This window comes from Nicotiana tabacum, chromosome 3, assembly GCF_000715075.1.
Source record: "Nicotiana tabacum cultivar K326 chromosome 3, ASM71507v2, whole genome shotgun sequence".
NCBI lineage: Eukaryota > Viridiplantae > Streptophyta > Magnoliopsida > Solanales > Solanaceae > Nicotiana > Nicotiana tabacum.
In genome coordinates, this window is record NC_134082.1 from 184,031,890 (window position 1) to 184,059,041 (window position 27,152).

The 27,152-nt window shown below is 37.7% G+C and overlaps 2 protein-coding genes across 2 annotated transcripts; one reads left to right on the top strand and one right to left on the bottom strand.

Annotated features, from left to right (window-relative positions):
* Window positions 1-3,791: 3,791 nt before the first annotated feature.
* Window positions 3,792-6,761, top strand: LOC107798160 (uncharacterized). Its single transcript, XM_016621128.2, has 5 exons — window positions 3,792-4,390; window positions 4,478-5,488; window positions 5,576-5,845; window positions 5,982-6,084; window positions 6,165-6,761. Exons 1-5 carry the CDS (start codon window positions 3,792-3,794, stop codon window positions 6,759-6,761), a joined length of 2,580 nt encoding a protein of 859 aa, XP_016476614.2.
* Window positions 6,762-17,295: 10,534 nt separating this feature from the next.
* LOC142178415 (uncharacterized) lies at window positions 17,296-20,519 on the bottom strand. The gene is made up of 7 exons (XM_075247773.1): window positions 19,889-20,519; window positions 19,307-19,548; window positions 19,010-19,201; window positions 18,876-18,879; window positions 18,516-18,701; window positions 17,893-18,056; window positions 17,296-17,787 (listed from the first exon to the last, which is right to left on the bottom strand). The coding sequence occupies exons 1-7, from the start codon at window positions 20,517-20,519 to the stop codon at window positions 17,296-17,298; spliced, it is 1,911 nt and encodes a 636-aa protein (XP_075103874.1).
* Between the last annotated feature and the right edge of the window lie 6,633 nt (window positions 20,520-27,152).

Consider the following 27,152-nt stretch of genomic DNA (forward strand, 5'->3'; position numbering starts at 1 on the left):
TTCCAGACTCTGAAATGTTTGTCCCTTTGGTGTCACATTGAATTGGCAAAAGCAGTTTGCTAAAAATTTTGTACATAGTTTCTTCATATTAGATATTCAGTTCTATATAAAACTTTCTGCAGGTTCCTCCTGGTACTGGCAAAACCACTAGTATATTGGCTCTTGCTCATGAGCTTTTGGTACCAAACTATAAAGAGACCGTTTTGGAGCTAAATGCATCAGATGATAGGAATATTGAGTGTTTGATTCAAAGTATATGTGCCTGGTCCGATTTGCAAGATTATCTGACCAAGAGATCCTTGGACGCCTTATGGCTGTGGTTGCAGCAGAAAAGGTACTGGCAATCTTAATCCTCGACACACATACTATTTTCTTCTAGTGTTCCCTTGCTGCCCCGAAATGGTTTCTTTTGATCCTTGTGTTAAATCAACATTTTTGTCTGTACAGTGAGTCAGGTAGTATGTTATTATACCTTAATCTGTTGCTGCACAATGAACCTCCCAGTTGCTCTGTAAATTTCATGTCTTTCTTTGCTAGTTAATTTGGTTATGAGCTAACCTAGATTATGAGCTAAAGGGTAGGAACTTTAATTTTATGTATCTTTCAGCCTCACAAGGCATAGTGAAAGTTTCATCTAATCACTTCAATATACAGTCTATTTTGTTTTTACCAAATGTTATATGAGCTTTCAATCTGCTCTCACTGTTGTTTTCTCCCTGTTGTGTTACATAAGAAATTATCACTAATGCTTATGTTCAAACCGTGTACCTAACATGCGTGTAACGATCTGACTTGTCGTTTTAAGAATTTAACGCCCCGTTCAGGGACTTAACGTCTCGAGCAGCTTCGTAATATGTATTATGACTCGCGTGTATGGTCGAGTTTAGTTTTCGGAAGATTCGGAATTTAATTTAAAGAAAAATTCTCATTTTGAAGCTTAAATAGAAAGAGTTGACCTGAGAGTTGACTTTTGAGCAAACGACCCCGGAATGGAGATTTGATGATGTCAATAGCTTTGTATAGTGATTTCAAACTTAGACGTATGTTCGTATTTGGATTTGGAAGTCCGTAGGACAATTCGACGTATTTTGGCGAAAGTTGGAAAATAGGAGATTTTGGAAAAAATTCGACCGAAGGTTGAAATTTTGATAAGGAGGTCGGATTTCAATTCCGAAAATTGGAACAGCTCCATTACGTCATTTATGATTTGCGTGCAAAATTTGAAGTCCTTCCGGTTTGATTCGATATGTTTTGACGCAAAATATAGAAGTTGGAAGATTTGAAAACTCATAATTCGATTCATGGCGCGATTCAAAATTTTAGTGTTGTTTAACGTGGTTTAAGGCCTCGACTAAGTTCGTATGGTATTTTGGAACATGTTGGTATATTTGGTTAAAGTCCTGAGGGTCTCGGGTGAATTTTGGAAGGCTAACGGATTTGATTTTTGACATTTGGAGATGCTGGAAATTTTGGGCAGCTGATGCAATGGCTTCTGCGATGTTGTGAGCGCAGCAGCGACAATGCGTGTGTTATCTGAACTTTCTAGGTTAACCACGGTGTTAAATCTCCAGCAGATATATCCATGGATATCACCAGATTGATTCAGACACTCAATATGTCAACAACTGCATTTGGGGATGGTGTTAAATTGACACTTGAAGCTGAACTTGCTTCAACATCATAGTTGCTTGTCACTTGCTCTTTACCAGAATGTCATCTTTGGGTTGTATACTGAGGTTCATTGGATCTCTTGAAGGGATAGTTGCTGCAAACCTAGAGTTATGCATCTTTTGTGGAAAACAACAAATATCTCTTGCATTAAATAACTTACAAGCAACACACAGTGAATTTGGTTTTGTCAACCAAGAGTGTTTTCAAGGTTGTAAGGCTCACATATCTCTTTCATGTAATTATTCATCTTTAGAACAATCCCCCCTCCTCCAATGAGGCCATTCTCTTTTGCTAAATGCTAGTATTAGTATGATCTAATTTATTTAAGCACGTGTTTTAACAAAATTATAATTATCATCGTATCTGTGTATGGCGAAAATCATATCTTATTTAGTACGGTATTACATCTTCACTTTATTATTTGCATATGACTTACATATTGTTAACTTATCAATTAAAGTTACTATGAGAGAAAATTCAACTTTAACGTCTTATCTTTCAAACGATTAAAAGAATATTATCAAATTGCACGGTTTACCTCTCTAAAAATTAATAATCAATAAACTCCATCAATAATGTAATTCGAAATATTACTCCTCGTGAGTAAATATAAAATTGCTTTCAAATAGCAAAATAATAAATGTTTGATAATTTTGAGAGACATAGAACTAAAATATGAAAATAAATGTTAGATGTTCCTAAAAGATGTAAATTTTGGCTATTCCAATGATACTCATTTTTTGATGTTCCCAATTAGTAAATATGTGATACTTTGACTCATTATTTTGAGTTATTCTCAATCTTCATATAGATGAATAAAACTTTAATCATTCATTTGTTAGAGAAATTTGACAAGATTCTTCCTATGATCTTGCTAAATATATCAATATTAATTATTTTCAAGAGCTTATATATATATTTTTAATTTTTATTTTATAAATTAAATCTATTATTAATATTATTATTTAATTTTAATTTTATTATTATTTATATAGACTCCTAAAATTAGTAACAAGAATTAAAATAAATGAATAGAGGAAAAGCTATTTATTACCCCAAAGTTATTCTTTCTTAACCCTAAACGTTATTTTTCCATTTCTAAAAGTTTACATGAAAGAAAAATCCTTGCACTTTTTGGTTTTCAAAAATTTTAAAAACTTTCTAGCTTCTTTAAAGCTCTTTATCATGAGAGTAGAAAATTCCCTATATCCGTATAATACTAATTGTCATAAATTTTGTTAAAGCTTTTAAATAGTTGGAAGCGATGAGAGTTTATTTTAAGCAAGGAAAGCGGCAACCGCGGGAAATATCGAAATTCTTAGGTTTTCTTCATTTGTAATTCTGACCCTCTTTTTTCTACTGCTTGTTATCCTTCGCTATATGAACAAGGAGTCCTTTGTGGGAATTCTTCATTGGTTCTTTATGTCCTCTGTCAGTTTCTGGAATTAACTTTGTTTGAAAGAGCATTTAAAATTCTTGGAGTAGATTGGAAGGATAGTCAAATCTGAAGGTACCCGTGGACTGGAGGATTGCTTTTGGAGGTATATTCTAAAAGGGTTCATGTTAATTTATTTATCATTTTTCAATGGATAAATTGTGGATTGGAAAGCCACGGAACACAAACGAATACTGGCTTGGTTTGGATAAATTTCTTGATTTTGCGTTTAAGAATGCGGCTGTGGAAGATACAATTAGATGCCCATGTCCTAAATGTGGCTTTGTCAAGTGGAAAACTAGAGAGATAGTGCAGGATCATTTGATTTGCAAGCCATTCCCTCAAAATTATGTTATTTGGAATCTTCACGGTGAGAAACAGGTAGTAGAGCCTTCTGGAGATAAAGATGTTATGCAAGAGATGGTTCACCCAGAAAATCCAATAAAAACAATGATTAATGATGCATTTGGGCACTATAGGCACCAAACGGCTGATGTAGGGATATCTCTAACCATTGGACTCAAATGAAATATCAAATGAGGCGCATAGGGAGGATTCTGGTGACTTTCATGATTTTCTCAAAGATGGAAGTGAAACACTGTATGAAGGCAGCAAGTTCACAAAGCTAGAGTTTTTAATAAAATTGTATCATATAAAGGTCTATTGTGGATTAAGTGATAAAGCAATGACTATGATACTAGATTTGTTGAGAGATGCATTTGAAGATGCAAAGTTACCTCCTTCCTTTTATGAGGCCAAAAAAACCATTAGCAAACTTGGCCTTGACTATACCAAGATACCTGCATGTCCAAATAATTGTATGCTATACTGGGAAGGTGATTCAGAATTGGAAGCATGTAAGCATTGTGATACATCTAAATGGAATCCTAACAAGAAAAAAAAGCAAGCTGCAAAGGTTTTGCGTTATTTTCCATTGAAACCAAGATTGCAACGATTATTTATGTGTTGTAAGACTGCTGAACATATGAGATGGCATGCTTCAGGCAATAATACTGATGGGTTGATGAGGCATCCAAGGGATGGTGAGGCATGGAAGACATTTGATCGGACTCATTCTGGATTTGCTTCGGATCCTCGAAACGTTCGCTTAGGCCTTGCTAGTGATGGTTTCAGTCTTTTTGGAACAATGACTACTACATATAGTATTTGGCCAGTCTTCTTGATTCCATACAATCTACCTCCTTGGATGTGTATTAAGCACACCTCCTTCATCTTATCAATGATCATTCCAGGGAAGCACATGCCTGGAAATAATATAGATGTGTACTTACAACCCCTTGTGAAGGAATTACACGAGTTATAGAATGATGGTGTAGAAACGTTTGACTCATCGTTGAATGAAAATTTTAGAATGCATGCAGCTCTTATGTGGACAATCAGTGACTTTCCCGGATTAGATATCTTATCTGGCTGGAACACACATACTGGTTTTGCCTGCCCAACTTGTAACTTTGACACAGAACCTTGTCGTCTTCGTCATAGTAAAAAGTGGTGCTTTATGGGCCATCGACGTTTTCTGAGAAGAAATCACAGGTTTAGGTTGAATCGAGTACGCTTTAATGGAAGTACAGAGGAGCGAAATCCACCATTAAAATTGTCAGGGTCTGCCATTTTGAGACAAATCGAAGAAGAGAGAGGAGCAGAGTTGAATTGTAGAGGGAAAAGATCTAGACGAGCAACTAAGCAATGGAACAAGAGAAGTATATTCTTTGAACTTCCTTATTGGAAATCTAATTTGTTGCGTCATAATCTAGACTTTATGCATATTGAAAAAAATATATGTGACAATATCATATATACACTGCTCCATGATAAATCGAAATTAAAAGATAATATTAATGCCCGAAAGGATCTAAAAGAAATGGGCATAAGGCGTGATCTTTGGCCGGATGATAGTGGAAAATATCACCTTACTATGTTTTCACTTATGACTGATAAAAAAAAGAAGTTGGATACTAAAATGTTGTTCCTTACAACTTTGAAGAATATTAAAGTACTAGATGACTACTCAAGTAACATTTCTAGCTGTGTTGATTTGGTACAGAAAAAGATTTTTGGGTTGAAAAGTCATGATTGCCATATTATTTTAGAGCAATTGCTACCATTGGCGATCCGCAATGTGTTGCCCGACCATGTAGTTGCAGTTTTGTTGGACTTCTGCTCATTTTTCAGAGCCCTTTCTAGCAAAACTTTGAATGTTTCAGAGCTTGATAAGCTCCAAGGTGAAAACACACTTTGCCACCTAGAGATACTATTTCCTCCAACATTCTTTACAGTAACGGTTCATTTGTCTGTCCATTTAGAAGAGGAAGTAAAACTCGGAGGTCCAGTGCATCATCGAAACATGTATCCCGTCGAGAGGTAAAACATTAACATTTATAATTTGAAGATACTTGCATTCTGGTCACTTGAATTAGTTTGTACACTTATGGCCTATTATTTTTGTAGGGAGTTGGGACATTTTAAGTCCTTTGTACGGAATAAAGCACAACCAGAGGATTCTATAGCTGAAGGTTACTTAGCTGAAGAGTCTCTTACCTTTTGTTCTCGGTATATTGAGGATATTGAGACAAGATTCAATAAACCTAGGCGTGTTCGTGATGACCCAAATGTCACTGAGCCTTCTGGAACGTCCTCTATATTTCCTCAATTAGGTAAACCTGCTTCAACTTCGATTACATTCCCTTTAAATGATATGCAGAAACTACAAGCTCATCGGTATGTGCTTCTGAATTGTGTAGTAGTCACGCCATTTGTGGAGTGAGTAACTCATACAAACTTTATATTCTTTATCATTGTAATGTTTGAGTAGGCTAGTCTTGTTCTTTAACATTAATATAATTATTTCATATAGTGAGTTTAGACAGTACATAAGGAGGAGTTCAAGAAGAAGACCTTCACCTACAGAGATAGAGAGGAGAGTTAATAAAGAGTTTGTTTATTGGTTCCAAAAGCGGGTGAGTAAGTAATCATTAGTTATTGTTTACATTTGGTTTGAACGAGCAAACTTCACTAATACAATCTCGTTTTGATTTAGATTATGAATCCAGACACAATAGATACAATGTCTATTGATCTAAAGTTTCTTGCACGAGGTCCATTGGTAGTTGCAAGACGTTTTACTGCATATAATATTAATGGGTCCAAATTTCGAACTTTGGCTCGAGAAGAAGGTCTAAGAACACAGAATAGTGGAGTTTTCTTAACTTCTAAAACATCATGTGTTGCAAGTAGTATTGACGGAAATTTAAGGCAAGTAGAGTTACCATATTATGGGAAGTTAGAAGATATTCTTGAGATTAATTATTATGGTCGATTCAAGGTTGTTCTTTTCAAATGTAGATGGGCTGACACTGCTCGAGATAGAGGGTATAAAAAGGATCGTTGGAACTTAAATTGTGTTAATTTTGGTAGATTAATTCATACTGGTGAACGTGAAGAATATGAGCCTTACATGGAAGCATCTCAAGCACAAATGGTGTACTATGTGAATGATGTTGTCAATAAAGGATGGAGTTTTGCTATGCATCTAAAGCCAAGAGATCTATATGATATGGGAAAAGAAGTAGTGGAAGATGAAGTATATGAGAATGAACCATACCAAGAGCAAGAACTTGAACAGTTTTTTTGGTGATGGTGATGAGTATGTACAACTAGCTACGGACCATATAATTGATGATGTAGTAGAGACAAATGTTGCTACTAACGTAGCAGCTGATACATACATGTTTGAATAGAAAATTTATTTAATATGTTGCTTTACCTGAAGGTAATAGTATTGCATAACTAGTGTTTATTTTATTTATTTGATATATAAGTATATTTAGAATGGTATTCATAATTGGTTTGAAGGCATATTTAGAAATGATAAGGTTAATTCAATCTATTGTTCCTCACATGGAATCCAAGAAGAAAGGGAAAATAGTAAATGTTGGAAGTTGCATGCTTTGGACCTGGAACCATGGTCAGGTGCTTATAGTGCATCCAAAGCTGTTGTACACTCATTTACTGATACTTTGAGGTATGCTTGTATGTTATAGCTAACTTTATTTTGGATGGTTTTTCAACTTCAAATTGCAGCCAAGCATACACCGATTAAATTTTATTACAGGCTCTTAAGCTTAATTATCTTACTTTATCTTTAGTTTTTGGGAGCTTTATTTTTATTAGATTATCATTATGTATTAGATGTACTGATTTCGTTTCCTTGAACCACATTAATATTTTTTACTTTGTTCTCATCTCATAATTAATGACTCAAACTCCATACTTAAGATTCACTGGAAACCAGATGCAGAAGAAGCCGCAAACAAAGGCTTTGAGATTGATAGTGAAGATGCCTGGACACATCATGCTGTGAGTTACTCTTTCCTTTCTAGCTGATATCTCCTAGTAAAAAATGCTAATATTAGTTGGAATGGCTAAAGAAGTCATCAAAATACATGCAAATATGTTGGCAGCTGGAGGAAATTCATTTATTCATCCAGTGCTATTCTTGTATAATATTTTTTGATTATCTCATGACAATCTGCATGTAGCTTTGTCATGTGTATCACTACAAGTGTTGTTTTAAAGAAGCTGTACAATTTATGGAGAAGTGATCAAGAACCTGGAGTTCTTTGTCATCTTTTATGTATCCGCAGAATCCGATACTAGTTTAGCTTTGAATTTTGTAATTTTTAAAAGCTAACCACTAGGGTATTTGCAGGTATACACACAATTGATGGCATGTCGTGCTTTGTTATTTTGAAGGTCATTCTCCGATGGAAAAAGTAAGAGACGTGTATGACCAGAACATCTGAAAAAAGTTGGAAAAAAGCGATGCCTCTCCAGCCGAAGTAAGTTAGTGGTTTGTAGTCAAACCACTTCTTTCAATAATACTTGATGAGAGTTAACAGTGTTCTTGGAAACATGCAGGTGTACTTGAATGTTGTTGGTTTGTTACTCAGGGTATATGTATGAGGTGGGATTAATGTCTTTGGGGATCGTTTGAAGATTCTAGCTAGCTGATTGTCTGACAAATATGTCTGACAACATCACTAGTTTCTACTCAGCTGCAATTCATAATTGGTTTGAAGACATATTTAGAAATGATAAGGTTAATTCAATCTGTTGTTCCTCACATGGCATCCAAGAAGAAAGGGAAAATTGTAAATGTTGGAAGTTACATTGCTTTGGATCTGGGACCATGGTCAGGTGCTTATAATGCATCCAAAGCTGTACACTCATTTACTGATACCTTGAGGTATGCTTGTATGCTATAGCTAACTTTGTTTTGGATGGTTTTTCAACTTCAAATTGCAGCCAAGCATACAACGATTAAATTTTATTACATGCTCTTAAGCTTAGTTATCTTACTTTATCTTTAGTTTTTGGGAGCTTTATTTTTATTATATTGTCATTATGTATTAGATGCACTGATTTCTTTTCCTTGAACCACATTAATGCTTTTACTTTGTTCTCATCTCATAATTAATGATTCAAACTCCATACTTAAGATTCACTGGAAACCAGATAAGTTTCTCTGGATGTGTTCACCTTCTCGCATGAATGTTACCTTTGCATCAGATGAGGCATCACCTGTCAAACCTCAGCTTTAAATGAAATTACTTTCTGGCATTGTTTTCCACCTATGATCAAACTTTTTGACTTCATAAGTATCTTTTTCATTATGCTGAAGAGTTGTCAATAAATCCTCTTATGGAGTAGTTATGTTGAACACATTGTTGGCCAGGTTGCAACATACAAGTCATATAGCTGAAGATAGGAAGCCAAGGTCCAGTATGTTACCTGGTTAGTTCCTTGTTTGAGACTAAATTAGACAGTGAGACCGTGTTATAGGCTGATAACATCATATGGAGGTATAGTTGTGCCCTATACTACCAGTTACCCGGTCAAATCAGGTTGTGCACCTTGATTCTTATAACATATTAGCTGCATAGTTCACAGTATTGTTGAATTTTTCTGAGTAGTGATATTCTTGTTGGAAAGCTTATTTTACTCCTAAATCTGCAGCCTAAAGTGTTGTCAAGCTCGCGTAAAACATGCTTAGGCGCTGAAGCTAGGCATAAAATAGGCTTATCTTAAAGAGGCGAACTAAACAATTATCCAAGGTCTGTCAACTTTTTCTGTATACTGATGGCTACTATTTTCTTGCATCACTCAAAATGCTTTATTTTAGTCTTGTCTAAAAGCATTAGTTTAGCCTTGCATTAATCTCACTTATTAATCATTGGCTAATCTGTATAATGTCATTGACCTGTTTATTTTGTACTTCCTCCGAATTTTCAAATGGGATATCACAGAACTGCATTGGACGACAATCTTGTTCAGTAAATATAGTGCCTGAAGTCTTTGGAGGAGATCCATGTCCAAATACCTCTAAGAAACTCTCTGTGGAGGCTACTTGCAGCTGAAATTAGCAAGGTATTTACAGGCAAGTAATGGAGCCAAAAACTATTAATTTCTGTACAAATATACTTGGATTACATAGAGCAAAGTTTTGAAAATTTCTTGCTTCTCTGCAACCTTTAATTTCATAAGTTCCAGGAAAGCAGCAGGTCGGGTTAAGGATTGAAAAAGTTGTACATCATCTTGAACACCATAGCCCACTATGATTTCAGTTATATACCACATAAATAAGCTTCGTGTATATATATGTATACAAAGAATTAGTGGTTCATAGGCAAGCCTTCCACCAAATGATTGAAAACCAGGCCCCAGAGAGGAGTAAAACTGCTAGTGGAATAAGACAAGTTGCAAGGGAGCCAACTTCCCCTTTTATTTTGTAATAATTCTAATGTACAAAATTATATCACTAATTTAGATTATTTCTATAGCTTTGCATCCTTTTGTGCTTGCCTTAATATTTACATCCTATGACACTTCTTGTTTCATAACCCCAAAACGCCAAAAAAAAAAATTATCCATGGTGAAGCAATGAGTGTTAGCCACTAGGACGTTTTTAATTGACCCACCAATTTTCAGGTCAATCAAGAATTGACCCACCAATTATCCATGGTCTGTCAACTTTTTGAATTTTTCTGAGTAGTGATATTCCTGTTGGAAAGCTTATTTTACTCCTAAATCTGCAGCCTAAAGTGTTGTCAAGCTCGCGTAAAGCATGCTTAGGCGCTGAAGCTAGGCACAAAATAGGCTTATCTTAAATAGGCGAACTAAACAATAAAGATTTTTTATAATGTCTTATCCATATAACGTTGTTATTTACTTGTTCCTATTCTTCCTCTCGAGTCGAAGGTCTTTTGGAAACAGTCTCCCTGCCCTTCAAAGTAGGGGTAAGGTCTTCGTACACATTACCCTCCCCAGACCCCAATTGTGGAATCCCACTGGATTGTTGTATTCATATTTGATTCACCTCTTTTTAATCTGTGGTATTCATATTTGTTTGCCATAAGAGTATCTCTTGGAAAAAAGATGAAAGTATTGGAAGAAATGAGAGAGAGTAAGGGACAAAAAAAATAGTTGGAAGAACAATTTTGTTATCATGTTAGAGGGTATTACCCGCTAGAGGAATCAATGAGAGGGCGGAGAAAGTTTCATGGAGCAAAGGAATTATTATTGTCGGACCGCTACGATATTCGAATTGCCCACAATATAGTAAGAAAATGCAATGTTCATTCTTTTAGGAACTATACTAAGCTTGATAATGTTGGTCCGGAGTATTACTACTGTCGGTTCAAGTATAAAATGGCAACTGGAGCTTTTGTGCCAGATATGGTTCCAATGTAAGTGTATGAAATTCCGCATGGTTGCTGATTGAAGTTGAGTAATGTTCTTTACGCTCTTAATCCTTTTTTGTTTCTCTGAAGGTATTGCAAATGCGAGATGCCATATAATCCGGATGAGTTTATGGTAAACAATATTAATGAGAATAGTCAAGTAAATTGGATCACTTGGTCTTTCTATTTTATTCTCAATCTCTGTATTTGGGCTACAGAAAGACTAATTTTCATGGTAGGGATATAACTTAGAGTCTCAGACAACCAAATTAAAAGAAAAAGCCATTTTGGCAAGTTGATAGTGCATCTAGAATCTAGATAGGCTTGGCTTTACTAAAACTCATTTAATTGTTCTCCTATGCAATGTAGATAAATACAGTTTGGTGCTTTTAACCCCTTAGAAAATTAAAATTGGTTTCACAATGACTTATGTTGATATGGTCGTCTTGTATAGTGCAAGATAGACCGCCCAAATTGTAGATATTTAATTGCTTGAAAACGTGAAATGGTAAAATGGAGGACTCCGATCTGCTATTACCAGTGATGTTGCTTGCTTTTCCCAATCAATTTCTTGACACAGTTCCTCCTCCTCCTTATGTACGTTATCTTGACTTGACCATATTCTTATCTTGCTTTTTGACATCTTGCTGTTTCTGTTGTTCAGAGTGCGACTCCTGCAGTACTTCTCAGGTTTCTGCGCGAGCATCGATCAGAATGGATAGACAACGATATTGATGCCTACGCAGCTGCAGCTGTTAAAGTTGGTCCTTGCAGCCTACCTGGGGCCCGAGTCTATAATTTTGGGGGTCAAGTGATATTTTCACTGGCACACACCGCTCAACATGAAGAGGCAAGTGTTCTAGATCCTATTTAAATCAATGTAGGCATGCCTAAAACTGTTCCTTTCTGTCTTTTTTGGATAATATGGGATGGATTCCTCATTATTAATATTGATCACAATCTCTTTTATGCTCAGTAGTTGCTGGAGGTCATCAAGTTGGAAGGAGTTTGCCATTCTCCAGAAGATATTATAATGCCAAGAGATATGTTCCTACTGCAAGTAAGTTCTATTTCTGCACATGGATTTTGTTTTTTTTTGTAGAGAATCTTAACTGGATCTAACAAAGCTCGTACCTCTATATAAGAGACAGACTTGTACAAGATTGAGAAGCTTAACTTAATGGTTTGAGAAACTTCAGCTGTTACTCTGGCTCCGGAGTCCGGACAACCATCCAGTACCAAAAGTTAGAGACGATGTTGAGACTTTAGTTGATTATACTTTGGTTGTTAAAGTTTATTTTATTACACAATTGCCTTCTATAGTACATTTACCTATGAGTTGCAACCGTGCCTTAAGTTTACTGAGAAGAAGAGATGGTTGAAGTTCTCTGTTAGTTCTCATCACATGACATGGACCGTTAGTTCATTGGTTCTCTAATGAGTTGAGTGCAGAAGTGTTATCGAGGTTTGGATGATCCTTTTCTCTTCAATGATCTTAGGATAGCTTCTATTCTTGTGCTAAGTAGCTATGGTTAGCAACACCAGCAGAAGTGGTTCATCAATTGTTCCCTTTCTCTATAAGGATCTTATGGTTGCTGTATTTGTTTCTTGAGATTGTTGAAGTTAAGTTGCGACAAATGATAGTGATTCAGGGAATTTCTTTAGAAAATGATGTTGAGTGTTTTTCCTGATCATTGCTTATGTTACTTGTGTAATGCATAGTGTGCTAGTACGACTAATAATTGTAGAGGTATCCTAATTCTTATATTACATTCTTGACAGCACATTGATTACCATATACCATTTCCACAAGATCAATGGAGGAGCAACAGAAGGAGCTGCACTTTCTACCTAATCATCCAGCACGATAATTTCAGAGGCCTATCTAAAGGTTCTGTGCATACATAAAAGACTTCCATATCTCAAATGGTCTAGCCATATTGTATATAATCTGTTAAGAGTCACTGTTCTGAAGACACAACTGTACCTTCGAGGCTGATCTGATTGGTTAAACCAGAACACATCTGTGTCTATTGTACATTGCATGCTTTTATTTCTTATAATTCGTTCCTTTGGCTGTCATCTACGATAAAGGTAAACGAGTTTCATCAGTAAGCAGCAACAGAAAATTGACTGAAAAGAAAGGATGGTGGCAGAAATAAACTGCCACTGTTTTTATTTAGAACACTAATATTATATTGTAGCAGTTATAAAGCCCCACATAACTTTTTTTAAAAAAATATTTAAATCATATGTTGGGGGTTTATAAACCCCACAGTATCTTTTTTGAACTATTATGATCATATTAATGAGGTTTTGTAAACCCTCGCAATATTTTTTTTACTCGTCGAAATCATATTGCGGGGGTTTTAAACTAGCACTAATTGTCTTTCAAAACCCCCACATAACTTTATTTCTTTCTTTAAAAAAAATATTTAAATTATATTTTGGGATTTTTTAAACCCCCGCAATATTTTTTTTAACCATTATGATCATATTGAGGGGGTTTATAAACCCTTGCAATATTTTTTTTGACACATCAAAATCATATTGTGGGGACTTTAAACTAGCACTAATTATCTTTCAAAACCCCCACAAACTAAAAATTCATTTTGTGGCGGTTATCATGAAGGTTTTAGAAAGCCACCGCAATAATGCTCGTGGCAAAGGTAAATGTGGCACTTCTAAAAACCGCCACAATTCTTTTTGTGGGGGTCAAAAACTGTCACAATTTGACCAAAACCCCCCCACAAATTAAGTATTTTCTTGTAGTGAAATATTTATATAACGGTAGTTGAAAATTTTTATGAACTTGCCAATGAAAGTGATCCTTTGGGAAACCGTAACTGTATTTGCTTCAAGGAAATCATTGGTTCCTTCTGTGATATGTATCTCTCTCTCTCTCTGCTAGAATTTAGCTTTATTAGCTGATTCCCAACATCTCAAATACATATTTGAGCTAATATAATGATCTGGTATAAATATGTTAGGCTATTCTGATCTATACTAAAAATATGTCAGCATGATGTGATACTTGAGATTATCATGCTAGGTAATTATTATTATGTTGCATCAGGTAAGAGTCAGGCCTCAAAATTTGTATACATCACTAGCCAAGAAAAGATCTTGGACTTCCATTAGAGTGAATACATTTTTATGTGGCAAGAACATCTCTAATTAATAGAGAGAATGCTGCATATATCTTTGTGTATTTTATCTCCTTAATTATCTGATATTTCTTAAACTTGTTTCAGCAATGGATGATCTCTTTTTCTAATATTTAATCATCAAAAGAGTGTAAATGAGGATATTATATTGCTAATATTCATCCTTCAATACACAAACACTTAAGCAATAAAGTAATGCCTTATGACGAAATCCGGACGATTTAAACTTAAGATAAATGGCTTACAAATGATAAACTATGTGCTTGCCGTTTTAGTTTGCAGGATAGGTATGTAGATTATGAGGAACATGTAACAATGATGAGAAGAAAAATATAAAATTGGCAAGACGGGCAATGATAAAAAGAGAACCTAATTAAATTAGAGATGACCAAAGACTATATTGCTATTTAAATTTATTGTGTTCAACAAGATACTGGAAGAACTTCATTTATAATATGCATCTCCCGCCACCATAGCCTATTTATCTAATGTAATCATTCGTTATATATGGTTTTTGGCAGTATGCAGGATTGATGATACCTCTGATATGTTTCATTTGGCTACAATATTAAGTTTGGCAATATTCTTTTGCAGGACCTCTAAGGAATCTGAAAGTTTATTAAGCTGCTGTAAATAATGATATTTGTTATGACTTAAAGTACACGAAGAAAAAAAATCGTTGAATGCTGCTTACTAACATTAAGTCATTAACCGTTCTTTGCAATAGCAAGTAATTTTATAGGGATACTCATTAACTTGTAGGTTATTACATTGCATTCACTTTTTATATGTTCATTAGAGCATCTCCATTTGTCTCACTTTGATGTCCTAATACCAATTTTAATGATTTTTTTTTTTAATTTTAACTGTTGGATATGCAGTGCAGTCTGCTGGCGACACGGTATTTAAGGCGGTGAGTGTTGAGCTAGCTGTAGGTATGGAAGTGAGAAGCGTAGCCAGAAGTTTTTTGTTTGATGGATTCATAGTGAGACTTAAAGACATATTGAATGAAAATGCTACTACCTGCCAGGAAATCCAACTTAAGATACAAGTAACAATGATGATTGATGTCACGAGGAAGATTTTGATTAGTGGGCACAAGCCAAACATGGCCAATTACATGCGTTTCTACCAGCTCGTGTTATCAACGTGATGGGAAGAACTGCAACTGCTCACATTTCTGAAATTGCTTTTTGAATTATGTTCATTACTCGGCTACTCCACTGGAAGATAGCTAGACTGGTTTGATTTAGTATATTTGATATCCAATTAAGTGAAAGCACTATCAATGGGTAGATGTATTCATATGTAGCTGTTGGACTAGGTTACAGTTTATGAAACTATTTAACACGTAATTACTAATGGGGTTGATCACTCGGTCTGTTGGAAGGCAAATGCGATGATTTAATTCAAGCATAGGTGTTTTGGATGAGAAGAGCACGTATGAGCACAATTGAGACGTTTGCAATTTTACTTCATTGTGCTACATCATATAAAATTAATTCAGTTGAATGAATGAAATTCTCATAGAGCCTACATTTGACGTGTTGATGTTCCTTTTGAGCCCGTGCATCCATATCTAGTACTCTTATAATCATAAACCAAAAGGTACGCAGTCCTACTACCCCCTTGTCCATCACCAAATGCTCCATGAGACGCCATTTCATAATGTGCTTCTTTTATGGATTTGTCATCAAATTTATACCATCCAACAAAGCACTTTATCTATCATATCACGTATATACTTGTCAAGATCAAGTTGCAATGGGTATTCAAATTTGTCATTTATTTTGACTGCAGTACCCATTAGAAAATGGAATCATAACAATTGTAACTGAAGCACGAGGAAAACTTAAATCTCTCAGCATCCCAATGCCTGAGTTCTTCGGCATTTAATTGATTATCACTTGTAAGTTCTTCTGATTCAACATAGATGTCAAAATAATCATACACACCACAACACCCCTTGACATGAAGGGAAAATACATAAAAAAAATTCTAATTTCTGTTAACGTAAGTGTTGCACTCCATTTTTAGGATGGAGCTCGACATGTGACAACGTGTATTAGGACACTTATAATTAACTCCATTAATGATCTATGAAATAAAGATATAGGTAAGGTTTTAATTATTTTGAAAGGGAGGTGTTAGACACCTTTTGAGATCCACATAATGTGATTCCCTTCCGGCCTTTAAAAATGTCAAGTGAAGAAAAGCTCGATTACAGTGTAAAACTCCATTATCAGAGAAGAAGGAATGAGAGACGAAGAGAGAGAAAATATCTGATTTTGTTGAAATGAAAATGTCTTTCTTATACCCTTGTTCTAGAAGCATCTCTCTGTTTATATACAAGTAAAAGTGGCTATCAAAATAAAAGTAAAATATGGCTAGCTATTACAAAAATGTATCCACTACATGTAATATTGTATCATGTACAAATGTGCTACTTCATCTGTAAATGGGCCGATGGTTTATTGGGCTTGTACTGTCCAACACCCCCCTCAAGTTGGAGGGCGAGAGCACACCAAGCTTGCCAAATAGATAATGATGGAGAGGACCAGCAAGAGACTTGGTTAATATGTTAGCCACTTGTTCAGAATTGGGAACAAAATGAAACGAAACCAGGCTAGAATGCAGACTGTCGCGCACATAATGACAATCAATCTCGATGTGTTTCGTACGTTCACGAAAAATAGGATTCCGAGCAATATGAAGTGTTGCCTGACTATCACAATAAACAGAAATAGGAGCAGATATCAACGGCCCAAGATCAGCCAAGAAATTTCAGCCACAACCATACGCAAGGCACGATATTCTGCCTCAGCAGAAGATAATGAAATGGTGGGCTGCTTTTTACTCTTCCAAAATATAGGACAGCCACCAAGTGTGATGTACTAACCAGTGACAGACCGGCGAGACTGGGCACATGCAGCCCAGTCAGAATCAGCATAGGCCAGGAGAGAATAATCAGAAGAGTTGGAGAGTAAGGTACCAAGATCAGGGGCAGCAGACAAATACCTAAGAACATGGATATCAGCCATCATATTGAGGAATTTGAGGAGTTTGCAAGAATTGGCTAAGGTGTTGCACAGAAAAAGTAATATCAGGCCGGGTATGTTGAAGAAAATTCAACTCCCCAATGATCCTCCGATAAGTGCTGGGATGAGATGAGAGAACCAGCAACACATTTTGTGAATAAGAAATAATCATTTTTGCTAGAAATGTAACCTCTAGAGAGCAAAGCTTCAGACAACTTAGAAAATCACTGCCTAGAAGCCTGCTTGAGGCCATACAAAGACTTCTTGAGCTTGCAAACTAGAGGAGAGGTAGAGGAAGACTGTGTAAAAGAAGCAGAAACTTGAAAGCCAAGGGGAACTTTCATGCATACCTCTTCATCAAGATCCCCATGGAGAAAAGCATTATTAACATCTAGTTGGTAAACTGTCCAACCCTTTTTGGCAGCAAGGAAGAGGAGGCATTTAATGGTAGTGAATTTAACTACGGGGGAAAAGGTCTCATTGTAGTTAATGCCCTCTTTCTGAGTATACCCTCTAATCACCAACCTAGCCTTGTACCTCTCAATAGAACCATCAGACTTCTGCTTGATTTTATATACCCACTTGCAAGGAATGGTCTTCTTGTTGGGAGGAAGAGGGACTATGTCCCAAGTGTGATTAGCCTCAAGAGCTTCAAATTCCTTTAGCATTGCCTCTTGCCAAGCAGGATGGGAGGCAGCCTGTTGGTAAAACTGAGGCTAATGCAAGTGCAGTTCAGCAGTGGATAACTTAGAATTAGGAGGGGCAGAAAACTGAGCATTTGAACAAACATAGTCAGAAAGATAGAGAGGAGGATTACTCACCCTAAGAGACTTCTTAAGGGGTGGGGAAGCACAAGGTGCAACAGAGGAGGGAAGAGGAGGAAGAGGAGTAGAAATAGGAGCAGAACTTGGAGAAGAGGAGGAAGTGGACACTGATGGGGCAGAAGAGGTAGGAGGAGGAATGTCAACAAATTCATGAGATGGAGCTGTGAAAATAGGAGAAGAAGGGGAAACATAAAGAAAGACAAACTCATGAAATACAACATTCCTAGAGTAAAAAATGGAATGAGTGGATAAATTCAAGAGTTTGTATCCTTTCTTTCCACAAGGATAACCAAGAAATATGCAAGAAATGTCCCTAGATTGGAACTTATCCCTCCCGAGCTTAGGCGAGGTGGCAAAACATAAGCAACCAAAGGACTTGAGGTGATCATAGGAAGGAGGGTGACCATGAAGTTTTTCATAAGGGGAGATATTATTCAAAACAGTAGAAGGGAATCTATTGACAAGGTAGGTAGCAGTTAAGACACAATCATCCCAATATTTGGAGGGCAAGTTAGATTGAAACAATAAAGCTCGAGATGTTTCCAGTAGATGTTTATTTTCTCTTTCGACAACTCCCTTTTGCTATGGGGTGTGTGGAATGGTGGTTTGGTATAAAATACCTTGGGAAGAGAAGAAGGATTTGGCCTCAGAACTAGTACCAAGTTCAAAAGCATTATCAGATCTAAAACTTTGAACTGAAGTGTGAAATTGTGTGATTACCATAGAGGTAAAGGCTTTAATAATAGACAAACCATTACCCTTGCATGAGAGGAGATGAGTCCAGGTGACTCTATTAAAATCATCCACTAAAGTCAAGAAGATCTAAAACCATCATATGTATTAGTGTTGTAGGGTCCCCAAATGTCAATATGTACTAATTGGAAAGGAGCAGATGTGTGGATGGAGCTCTTAGGAAATGGTAATCTTTGTTGTCTAGACATAGAACAAATAGAGAAAATAAAAGATTGTTTAGAAGAAACCTTGCTGAAAAAAAAAAAGAAATAGACTTCATTCTAGCAAAAGGTATGTGGCCTAGTCTCTGGTGCCAAAACAGATCAATTTTATTGATACTAGAAATTGAATTACAATGGGAAGTAAGGGGAAGCGGAGTTACATGATTAGGTGCAAAAGTAGAAACATTACAAGAGTGATTATTAAAAACAAGAGATGAAGATGCAGTAAAATCAGAAACATTGTAAGCAGCAGATGGAACTGACAGAGATGGTGAAGCAGTATCATCAAGATGGAGAAAATACAAACCATTAGTAGCTTTACTAATTTTCAGTGGCCTCTTCAAAGAATGGCCCTGTAAATAGCAAGTAGAAACAATGAGTATGGCAAGACAATTAAGTTGAAGAAGGAGTTGATATACTGAGATTAAGTTAAATTGAAAAGAAGGCACAAGAAGAACATTATGCAAGGTTATGTCAGCCCTAAGGTGTAAAGATCCAGTTGAAACAACCTTGACTTTATATCCATTAGGAAGAGTGATTAAAAATGGCTTAGGTAATGGTTTTAAGTTGTGAAGAAATTGTTTATGAGGTGTCATATGGTTAGTAACCCCAGAATCTAAAATCCAAGTATCATCACTTAATTGAGAAGATGCACAAACATGAAAATCAACAGAATTAACCACAAAAATTTTCAACAAACCTGCAAAATTAACAAAGCCAAAAGTTTCAACAATTAAGTTGAAGAAGGAGTTGATATACCGATATCAAGTTAAATTGAAAAGAAGGCACAAGAAGAACATTATGCAAGGTTATGTCAGCCCTAAGGTGTAAAGATCCAGTTGAAACAGCCTTGACTTTATATCCATTAGGAAGAGTGATTAAAAATGGCTGAGCTAATGGTTTTAAGTTGTGAAGAAACTGTTTATGAGGTGTCACGTGGTTAGTAGCCCCAGAATCTAAAATACAAGTATCATCACTTAATTGAGGAGATGCACAAAAATGAAAATCAAAAGAATTAACCACAGAACGTTTCAACAAACCTGCAAAATTAGCAAAGCCAAAAGTTTCTCCAAAAGAACCATTGTTGTTGGTTCTAGGAGAAATATTTGTTTGTTGTAGGAGAGAGACAAGATGTTGATATTGCTCCTGGCTTAAACCATGAGTAGATGAAGTCCCAGGTTGGGAAAGGGGAGCTTGAACTGAAGGCTCAATGGATGAAGTGTCAGCATGAACACATGAAGCAGACCTTTTTGACCGTGTGAACTTGAAATAAAGAGGAAACCCATACAATTTGTAGTACTTCTTAATGGTGTGCCCTGACTTTTTACAATACTTGCATGAAACCCCCACACCTTGCCCAGGCTTTCTTGACTCAAACTGAACCCTTTGACTAAAACTTTTCTGATTACCAGAAGGAGCAGAAAATATAGAGAAAGAAACTGACTCATTTGAGAAGCCCGGTGTGGGAGAAGATTCCCTCTGTTTCTCATCATGTTGTAACATAGAATAAGCTCTACTAATAGTAAGGAGTGAAGACATCATAAGAATGTTACTCTTAACTGTAGAGTAAGATTCATTAAGGCCAGCTAAGAACCAAAAGAGCTTGAGTTCTTCAATGAATTTGGGTAAGGCACCACAAGAACAAATAGAACCCACATATGTAGTACTCATTTCATCCCAAAGACTTCGCAACCTAGTAAAATAAGATGCAATATTTGAAGTCCCTTGAGAGATAGTTCTAATCTCCCTCTGAATCTGGATGAATTTAGACCCATTAGACTGTCCAAATCTTTCATTTATATCTAACTAGATTTCCCTAGCAGTGTCGTACCCCAATACACTGGTAGCAATATCCCTAGAGAGAGAATTGGTGATCCAAGCGATCACTATGTCAATGCACCTTTCCCAAAAGGGATAATAAGGAGAATCTACTGAAGGTTTATCATGCCGACCATTAAACATGCCCAATTTATATTTGGCAGACAGAGAAACAAGCATACTTTTCCTCTATGCAACAAAAACCAGTGCCATCAAATGGAGGAGAAACTAAATGAGTACCAAGACTATCCGACATATGAACATAGAAAGGGTGAAAAGGATCTAAACTAAAAGTAGCAAAGTGTCACGACCCGGATTTCCCACCCTCGGGAGTCGTGATGGCGCCTACTCATAGAAGCTAGGCAAGCCACGAAATGCGGAAAATTCAACCTCTTTCATTTTAGTCTTTTTAACCAATTAAATTAGTAGGTAATCAACATTTAAATAATGACGAAAGATGAAATTTAAGCGGAAGACTTAGATAAATATTATACCAAAACCAATACGAATAAAAAATCCAACATGTAACTCTACCCAGAAACTGGTGTCACAACATTCACGGACTGTATAGGAATGCTCCATACAAGTGTCTGAAAAAAGAAATATAGTCTATCTCGGATATAAAAGAAAACAAAACATCTAAATGGATGAAAGAGACGTCGGGCCTGCGGATGCCTGCAGGGCTACCTCGGTGTCTCGGTGGACTGAAGGCTGGCTCCCCTACCGCTACTGACCCAGCGCTGCTCATGTATCTGTACATAAGTGCAGAGTGTAGCATCAGCACAACCGACCCCATGTGCTGGTAAGTGTCTGGCCTAATCCCGGCGAGGTAGTGATGAGGCTAGGACCAGACTCTAGATAAACCTGTGCAATTACATAATATACGGCGGAAAATAAACAAGAATAAATGATTAAAACTGGGGAGGGGAAACATGCTTCGGGGAATAACAGATAAAGCAGAATATCAATGAAGTTATATGGAAACCAAAATTTAACTTCTAACAAGGATAAGGAAAAATAAAGGCAAATTTCACTTTCAGTTTACATCTTGTTGCAGGCGTGCAACCCGATCCCATTTCTCATATCTTGTGGTAGGCGTACCACCCGCTCCCATTTCATTAAATCTTCTGGTAGGCATACCACCCGCTCCCGGTTCATCATATCTTGTGGTAGGCATATCACCCGCTCCTATTTTATCATATCTTGTGGTAGCTGTACCGCCCGCTCCCATTTCATCATATCTTGTGGTAGGCGTACCACCCGCTCCCATGTACAAGCCAACAATAATCACAAGGAATCTCGGCAATGGAACAATAATATCAACAAACAATATCCCGGCAAGGGAGAAACAACTATAACCAAACTCGTTACAACATCTACCTACCTCAGCTATACCTAAGCTTGCTACAACACATAACACAAAGAATCATCAACCTAACCATCCGTAATATCAATTAAGAAACAAAGCAAGGAAACCACAACTTAACAATAGCCCGGCAAGGGGCAACATAATGATCTCTTCTCTTTCTCACTTTTACTTCACAATTCACTTCACAACTCGAACAAATATTCTAGAGTTTCAATTATCATTTATACTTTCACAATTCGTTATACAACTGGAGCTAACACTCCTCAATATTCACAGGTCACAATTCTTTCCACAACTTTACACAACAAATAGAAATCCTCACCAAGGCATGAAAAATACAACGAAGTCATGAAAATCACAATATAAGACCCACGGTCATGCTTGACACCAACATATAGATACTCGTCACCATGCCTATACGTCGTACTTAACAAGAAGCAATTAGAAAATGGGACACAACTCCTAATCCCTCAAGCTAAGGTTAGACCAAACACTTACCTCAATGCTTCGAACACAAGTCAAGTTTCAATTATAGCTTTACCCCTTAATTCCTTCGCCAATTCGCTCGTATCTAGCCATAAGTTACTTAATTACATCAATAAACACTAAATGGATCAATTTGAATGCATGAAAATGAGTTTTCCAAAGTTTTACCCAAAAAGTCAAAATCGCCCCCAGGCCCACGTGGTCAAAACCTGAGGTTTGAACCAAAACTCGATTACCATTCCCCCACAAACTCAAATATGTAATTTGTTTTAAAATCGGACCTCAAATCGGGGTCCAAATTCCCAATTTTTGAAAAACTTAGGTTCTACCCCAAACACCCAATTTTCCCCATGAAAATCATTGATTTGAAGTTGAAATCAGGTTAAAAGATGTTAATGATTGAACAAAACTAGTTAAAAATGACTTACAATTGATTTGGAGAAGAAAGGTTGTTTGAAAAATCGCCTCTTATGTTTATGGAGTTTTGAAAAATAAAAATAACTGAAAATCCCGTCTATTTATACCCTTCTCAGACCCCCTGTGCGGACCACACAAAATGGACTGCGGCCGCACAGCCCTTCCTGAGGATACTTCAGTCCAGTGCCCCTGTGCAGACCGTACAAAGTCGACTGCGGCCGCATAGCCCTACACCACGCACCGCACAAGGTCGACCACGGACCGCACTGGCGGGTTCAGAGGCCTGCAACTTCTGGTTTTAAGCCTAAAACATCCCAGAACCTACCCGAAACTCACCCGAGCCCTCGGAACTCCAATCCAAGTGCACACAAAAACCTCAAAAATATCCTACGGACTTATTCGTGTAATCAAATCATCAAGATAACATCATGAACATCAAATTAAATATCGAGATCAATGAAATTTTCTCAAAACTTCTTTAAATATAAATTTTGCGATTTAAGTCCGAATCACGTCATATGACATCCGTTTTTCACCAAATTCCACATAAGTGTCTTAAATCATATATAAGACCTGTACCGGACACCAAAACCAAAATACGTGCCCAATACCACCATGTTCTAAGCAAATTTCATTAAACAATTTCGAAAAATAATTTTCTTCAAAAAATCCGTTTCTCGGGCTTGGAACCTCGGAATCCGATTCCGGGCATACGCCCAAGTTCCATATTTTCCTACGGATCCTCCAAGACCGTCAAATTACAGGTCCGGGTCTGTTTACCCAAAACGTTGACCGAAATCAAATTTATTCATTTACAGTCAAAACTTATCATTTTTCATAGATTTTCACATTTAAGCTTTCCGGATACGCGCCCGGACTGTGTACACAAATCAAGGTGGTACTAAGGGAGGTTTTTAAGGCCTCGTAACGTAGAATTTTATTGCAACACAAGTGATGACCTAAAAGGTCATCACATTCTCCACCTCTAAAATAACCATTCGTCCTCAAACAGACAGAAGAAGGAAGTACCTGAGTCAGGGAAAAGATGGGGATAACGGCTCCGCATATCGGATTCGGACTCCCATGTCGATGCCTTAGGAGGCTGACCTCTCCACTAAACACGAACAGAAAGAAAACTCTTCGATCTCAACTGCCGAACTTACCGGTCTAGAATAGCCATGAGCTCCTCCTCATAAGATAAGTCTTTGTCCAACTGGACAGTGCTGAAATATAACACGTGGGATGGATCGCCGTGATACTTCCGAAGCATGGACACATGAAATACTGGATGCACGGCTGATAAGCTCGGCGACAAAGCAAGTCTATAAGCCACCTCTCCTACTCGATCAAGAATCTCAAACGGCCCAATGAACCTCAGGCTAAGCTTGCCCTTCTTCCCAAATCTCCTCACGCCCTTTATAGGCGACACTCAGAGTAATACCCGCTCACCGACCATAAAAGCCACATCTCGAACCTTGCGGACTGCATAACTCTTTTGCCTGGACTGAGCTGTACGAAGCCTATCCTGAATAATCCTGACCTTGTCCAAGGCCTCCTAAACAAAATCCGTACCCAACAACCGAGCCTCTCCCGGCTTAAACCATCCAACCGGGGATCGACACCACCTACCATATAAAGCCTCATAAGAAGCCATTTGGATACTCGACTGGTAGTTGTTGTTGTAGGCAAACTCTACTAACGGCAAGAACTGATCCCACAAACCCCCAAAATCAATGACACAAGCTCGGAGCATATCCTCCAAAATCTGAATAGTCTACTTGAACTGCCCGTCCATCTGAGGATGAAATGTTGTACTCAACTCAACCTGAGTTCCCAACTCTCGCTGAACTGCTCTCCAGAAATGCGAGGTAAGCTGCGTACCTCGGTCCGAAATGATAGACACAGGCACACCATGAAGACGAACAATCTCTCAGGTATAGATCTCAGCTAACCTCTCGGATGAATAAGAGACTTCCATAGGAATGAAATGCGCTGACTTGGTCAACCTATCAACAATGACCCATATTGTGTCGAACTTCCTCCGAGTCTATGGGAGTCCAACTACAAAGTCCATAGTGATCCACTCTCATTTCCACTCGGGAAGCTCAATCCTCTGAAATAAACCACCAAGCCTATGATGCTCATACTTAACCTGCTGACAATTTAAACATCGAGCCATATATGCAACAATATCCTACTTCATTCTACGCCACCAATAATATTGCCGTAAATCCTGATACATCTTCGTGGCGCCCGGATGAATGGAGTACCGGGAGCTATGGGCCTCCTCTAAAATTAACTCCCGAAGCCCATCCACATTTGGCACACACACTCGACCCTGCAATCTCAAAACTCCATCATCATCTAAGGTAACCTACTTGGTACCTCCGCGCTGCACCGTGTCTTTAAGGATACGCAAATAGGGATCATCATACTGCCGATCACGGATATGCTCCAATAAAGAAGAACGAGCCACCGTGCTAGCTAATACCCGACTAGGATCAGAAATATCCACCCTCATAAACCGATTGGACAAGTCCTGAACATCCAAAGCAAGCGGCCTCTCACCGACCGAAATATAAACAAGACTGCCCATACTGGCTGACTTCCTACTCAAGGCATCAGCCACCACATTGGCATTTCCCGGGTGATATAAGATAGTGGTATCATAATCCTTCAACAACTCCAACCACCTTCTCTGTCTTAAATTCAACTCCTTTTGCTTGAACAAATACTGAAGACTTTTGTGATCCGTGAACACCTCACATGCCACGCCATACAAATAATGCCTCCAAATCTTCAATGCGTGAACAATGGCTGCCAAATTCAAATCATGAACCAGATAGTTCTTCTCATGAATCTTCAACTGCCGTGAAGCATAGGAAATGACCCTGTCCTCCTGCATCAACACTTCCCCAAGTCCAATACGTGATGCATCATAATAAATTGTATAAGGTCCTGAACCTGTGGGCAAAACCAACACCGGTGTCGTAGTCAAAGTTGTCTTGAGCTTCTGAAAGCTCGCCTCACACTCGTCCGACCATCTGAACTGGGCAGCCTTCTAGGTCAACCTGGACATCGGGGCTGCAATAAATGAAAACCCCTCTACAAACCGACGATAGTAGCCTGCCAATCCCAAGAAACTCTGAATCTCTGTAGCTGATGCTGGTCTAGGCTAATTCTTGACTGCCTCAATCTTCTTTGGATCCACCTGAATACCCTCTGCTGATACAACATGACCCAGGAATGCAACTGAACTTAACCAGAACTCACACTTTAAGAATTTAGCATATAGCTGACTATCCCTCAGAGTCTGAAGAACCACACTGAGATGCTGCTCGTGCTCCTCCCGGCTGCGGGAATATATCAAAATATCATCAATGAAGACTATCACGAACGAATCCAAATAAGGTTTGAACACTCGGTTCATCAAATCCATAAAATCTGCTGGGGCATTTGTCAACCCGAATGACACAACCAAGAACTCATAATGTCCGTATCGAGTGCGGAAAGCTGTCTTAGGGGCATCAGATGCCCTAATCCTTAACTGATGGTAGCCAAATCTCAAGTCAATCTTTCAAAATACCTTGGCACCCTAAAGCTGATCAAACAAATCATCAATCCTTGGCAATGGATACTTATTCTTGATCGTAACCTTGTTCAACTACCGGTGATCAATACACATTCTCATCGACCCATCCTTCTTTTTAACAAACTACACCGGCGCACCCCAAAGCGAAACACTAGGTCTAATGAAACCCTTCTCAAGCAAGTCTTGCAACTGTTCCTTCAACTCTTTCAACTCAAGCGGGGCCATACGATATGGCGGGATAAAAATGGGCTGAGTGCTCGGAGCCAAATCAATGCAAAAGTCAATATCCCTATCGGGTGGCATACCCGGCAGGTCTGAAGGGAATACCTCAGGGAACTTACGAACATCGGGCTCAAAATCAATAGATGAAACCTCAGCACTGGAATCGCGAACATATACCAAATAGGCCAAACACCTTTTCTCGACCATATGCCGAGCCTTCACATACGAGATAACACTGTGGGTAGAATGACCAGGAGTCCCTCTCCACTCTAAACGAGGCATACCCGGTAAAGCTAAGGTCACAGTCTTAGCATAACAGTCCAAGATAGCGTGGTAAGGTGATAACCAGTCCATCCCCAATATAACATCGAAATCGACCATGTCTAAAAGCAACAAATCT

Coding starts and splice junctions, on each gene's coding strand:
- LOC107798160 (XM_016621128.2), top strand. CDS start 3,792: ATGACTATGATACTAGATTTGTTGAGAGATGCATTTGAAGATGCAAAG. Junction 5,489..5,575: donor AACATGTATCCCGTCGAGAG/GTAAAACATTAA, acceptor TTATTTTTGTAG/GGAGTTGGGACATTTTAAGT. Junction 5,846..5,981: donor CAGAAACTACAAGCTCATCG/GTATGTGCTTCT, acceptor TATTTCATATAG/TGAGTTTAGACAGTACATAA.
- LOC142178415 (XM_075247773.1), bottom strand. CDS start 20,519: ATGAGTACTACATATGTGGGTTCTATTTGTTCTTGTGGTGCCTTACCC. Junction 19,549..19,888: donor TGGCTTTGCTAATTTTGCAG/GTTTGTTGAAAC, acceptor TTAATTTTGCAG/GTTTGTTGAAAATTTTTGTG. Junction 18,057..18,515: donor ATCCTTCTTCTCTTCCCAAG/GTATTTTATACC, acceptor CTATTTTCACAG/CTCCATCTCATGAATTTGTT.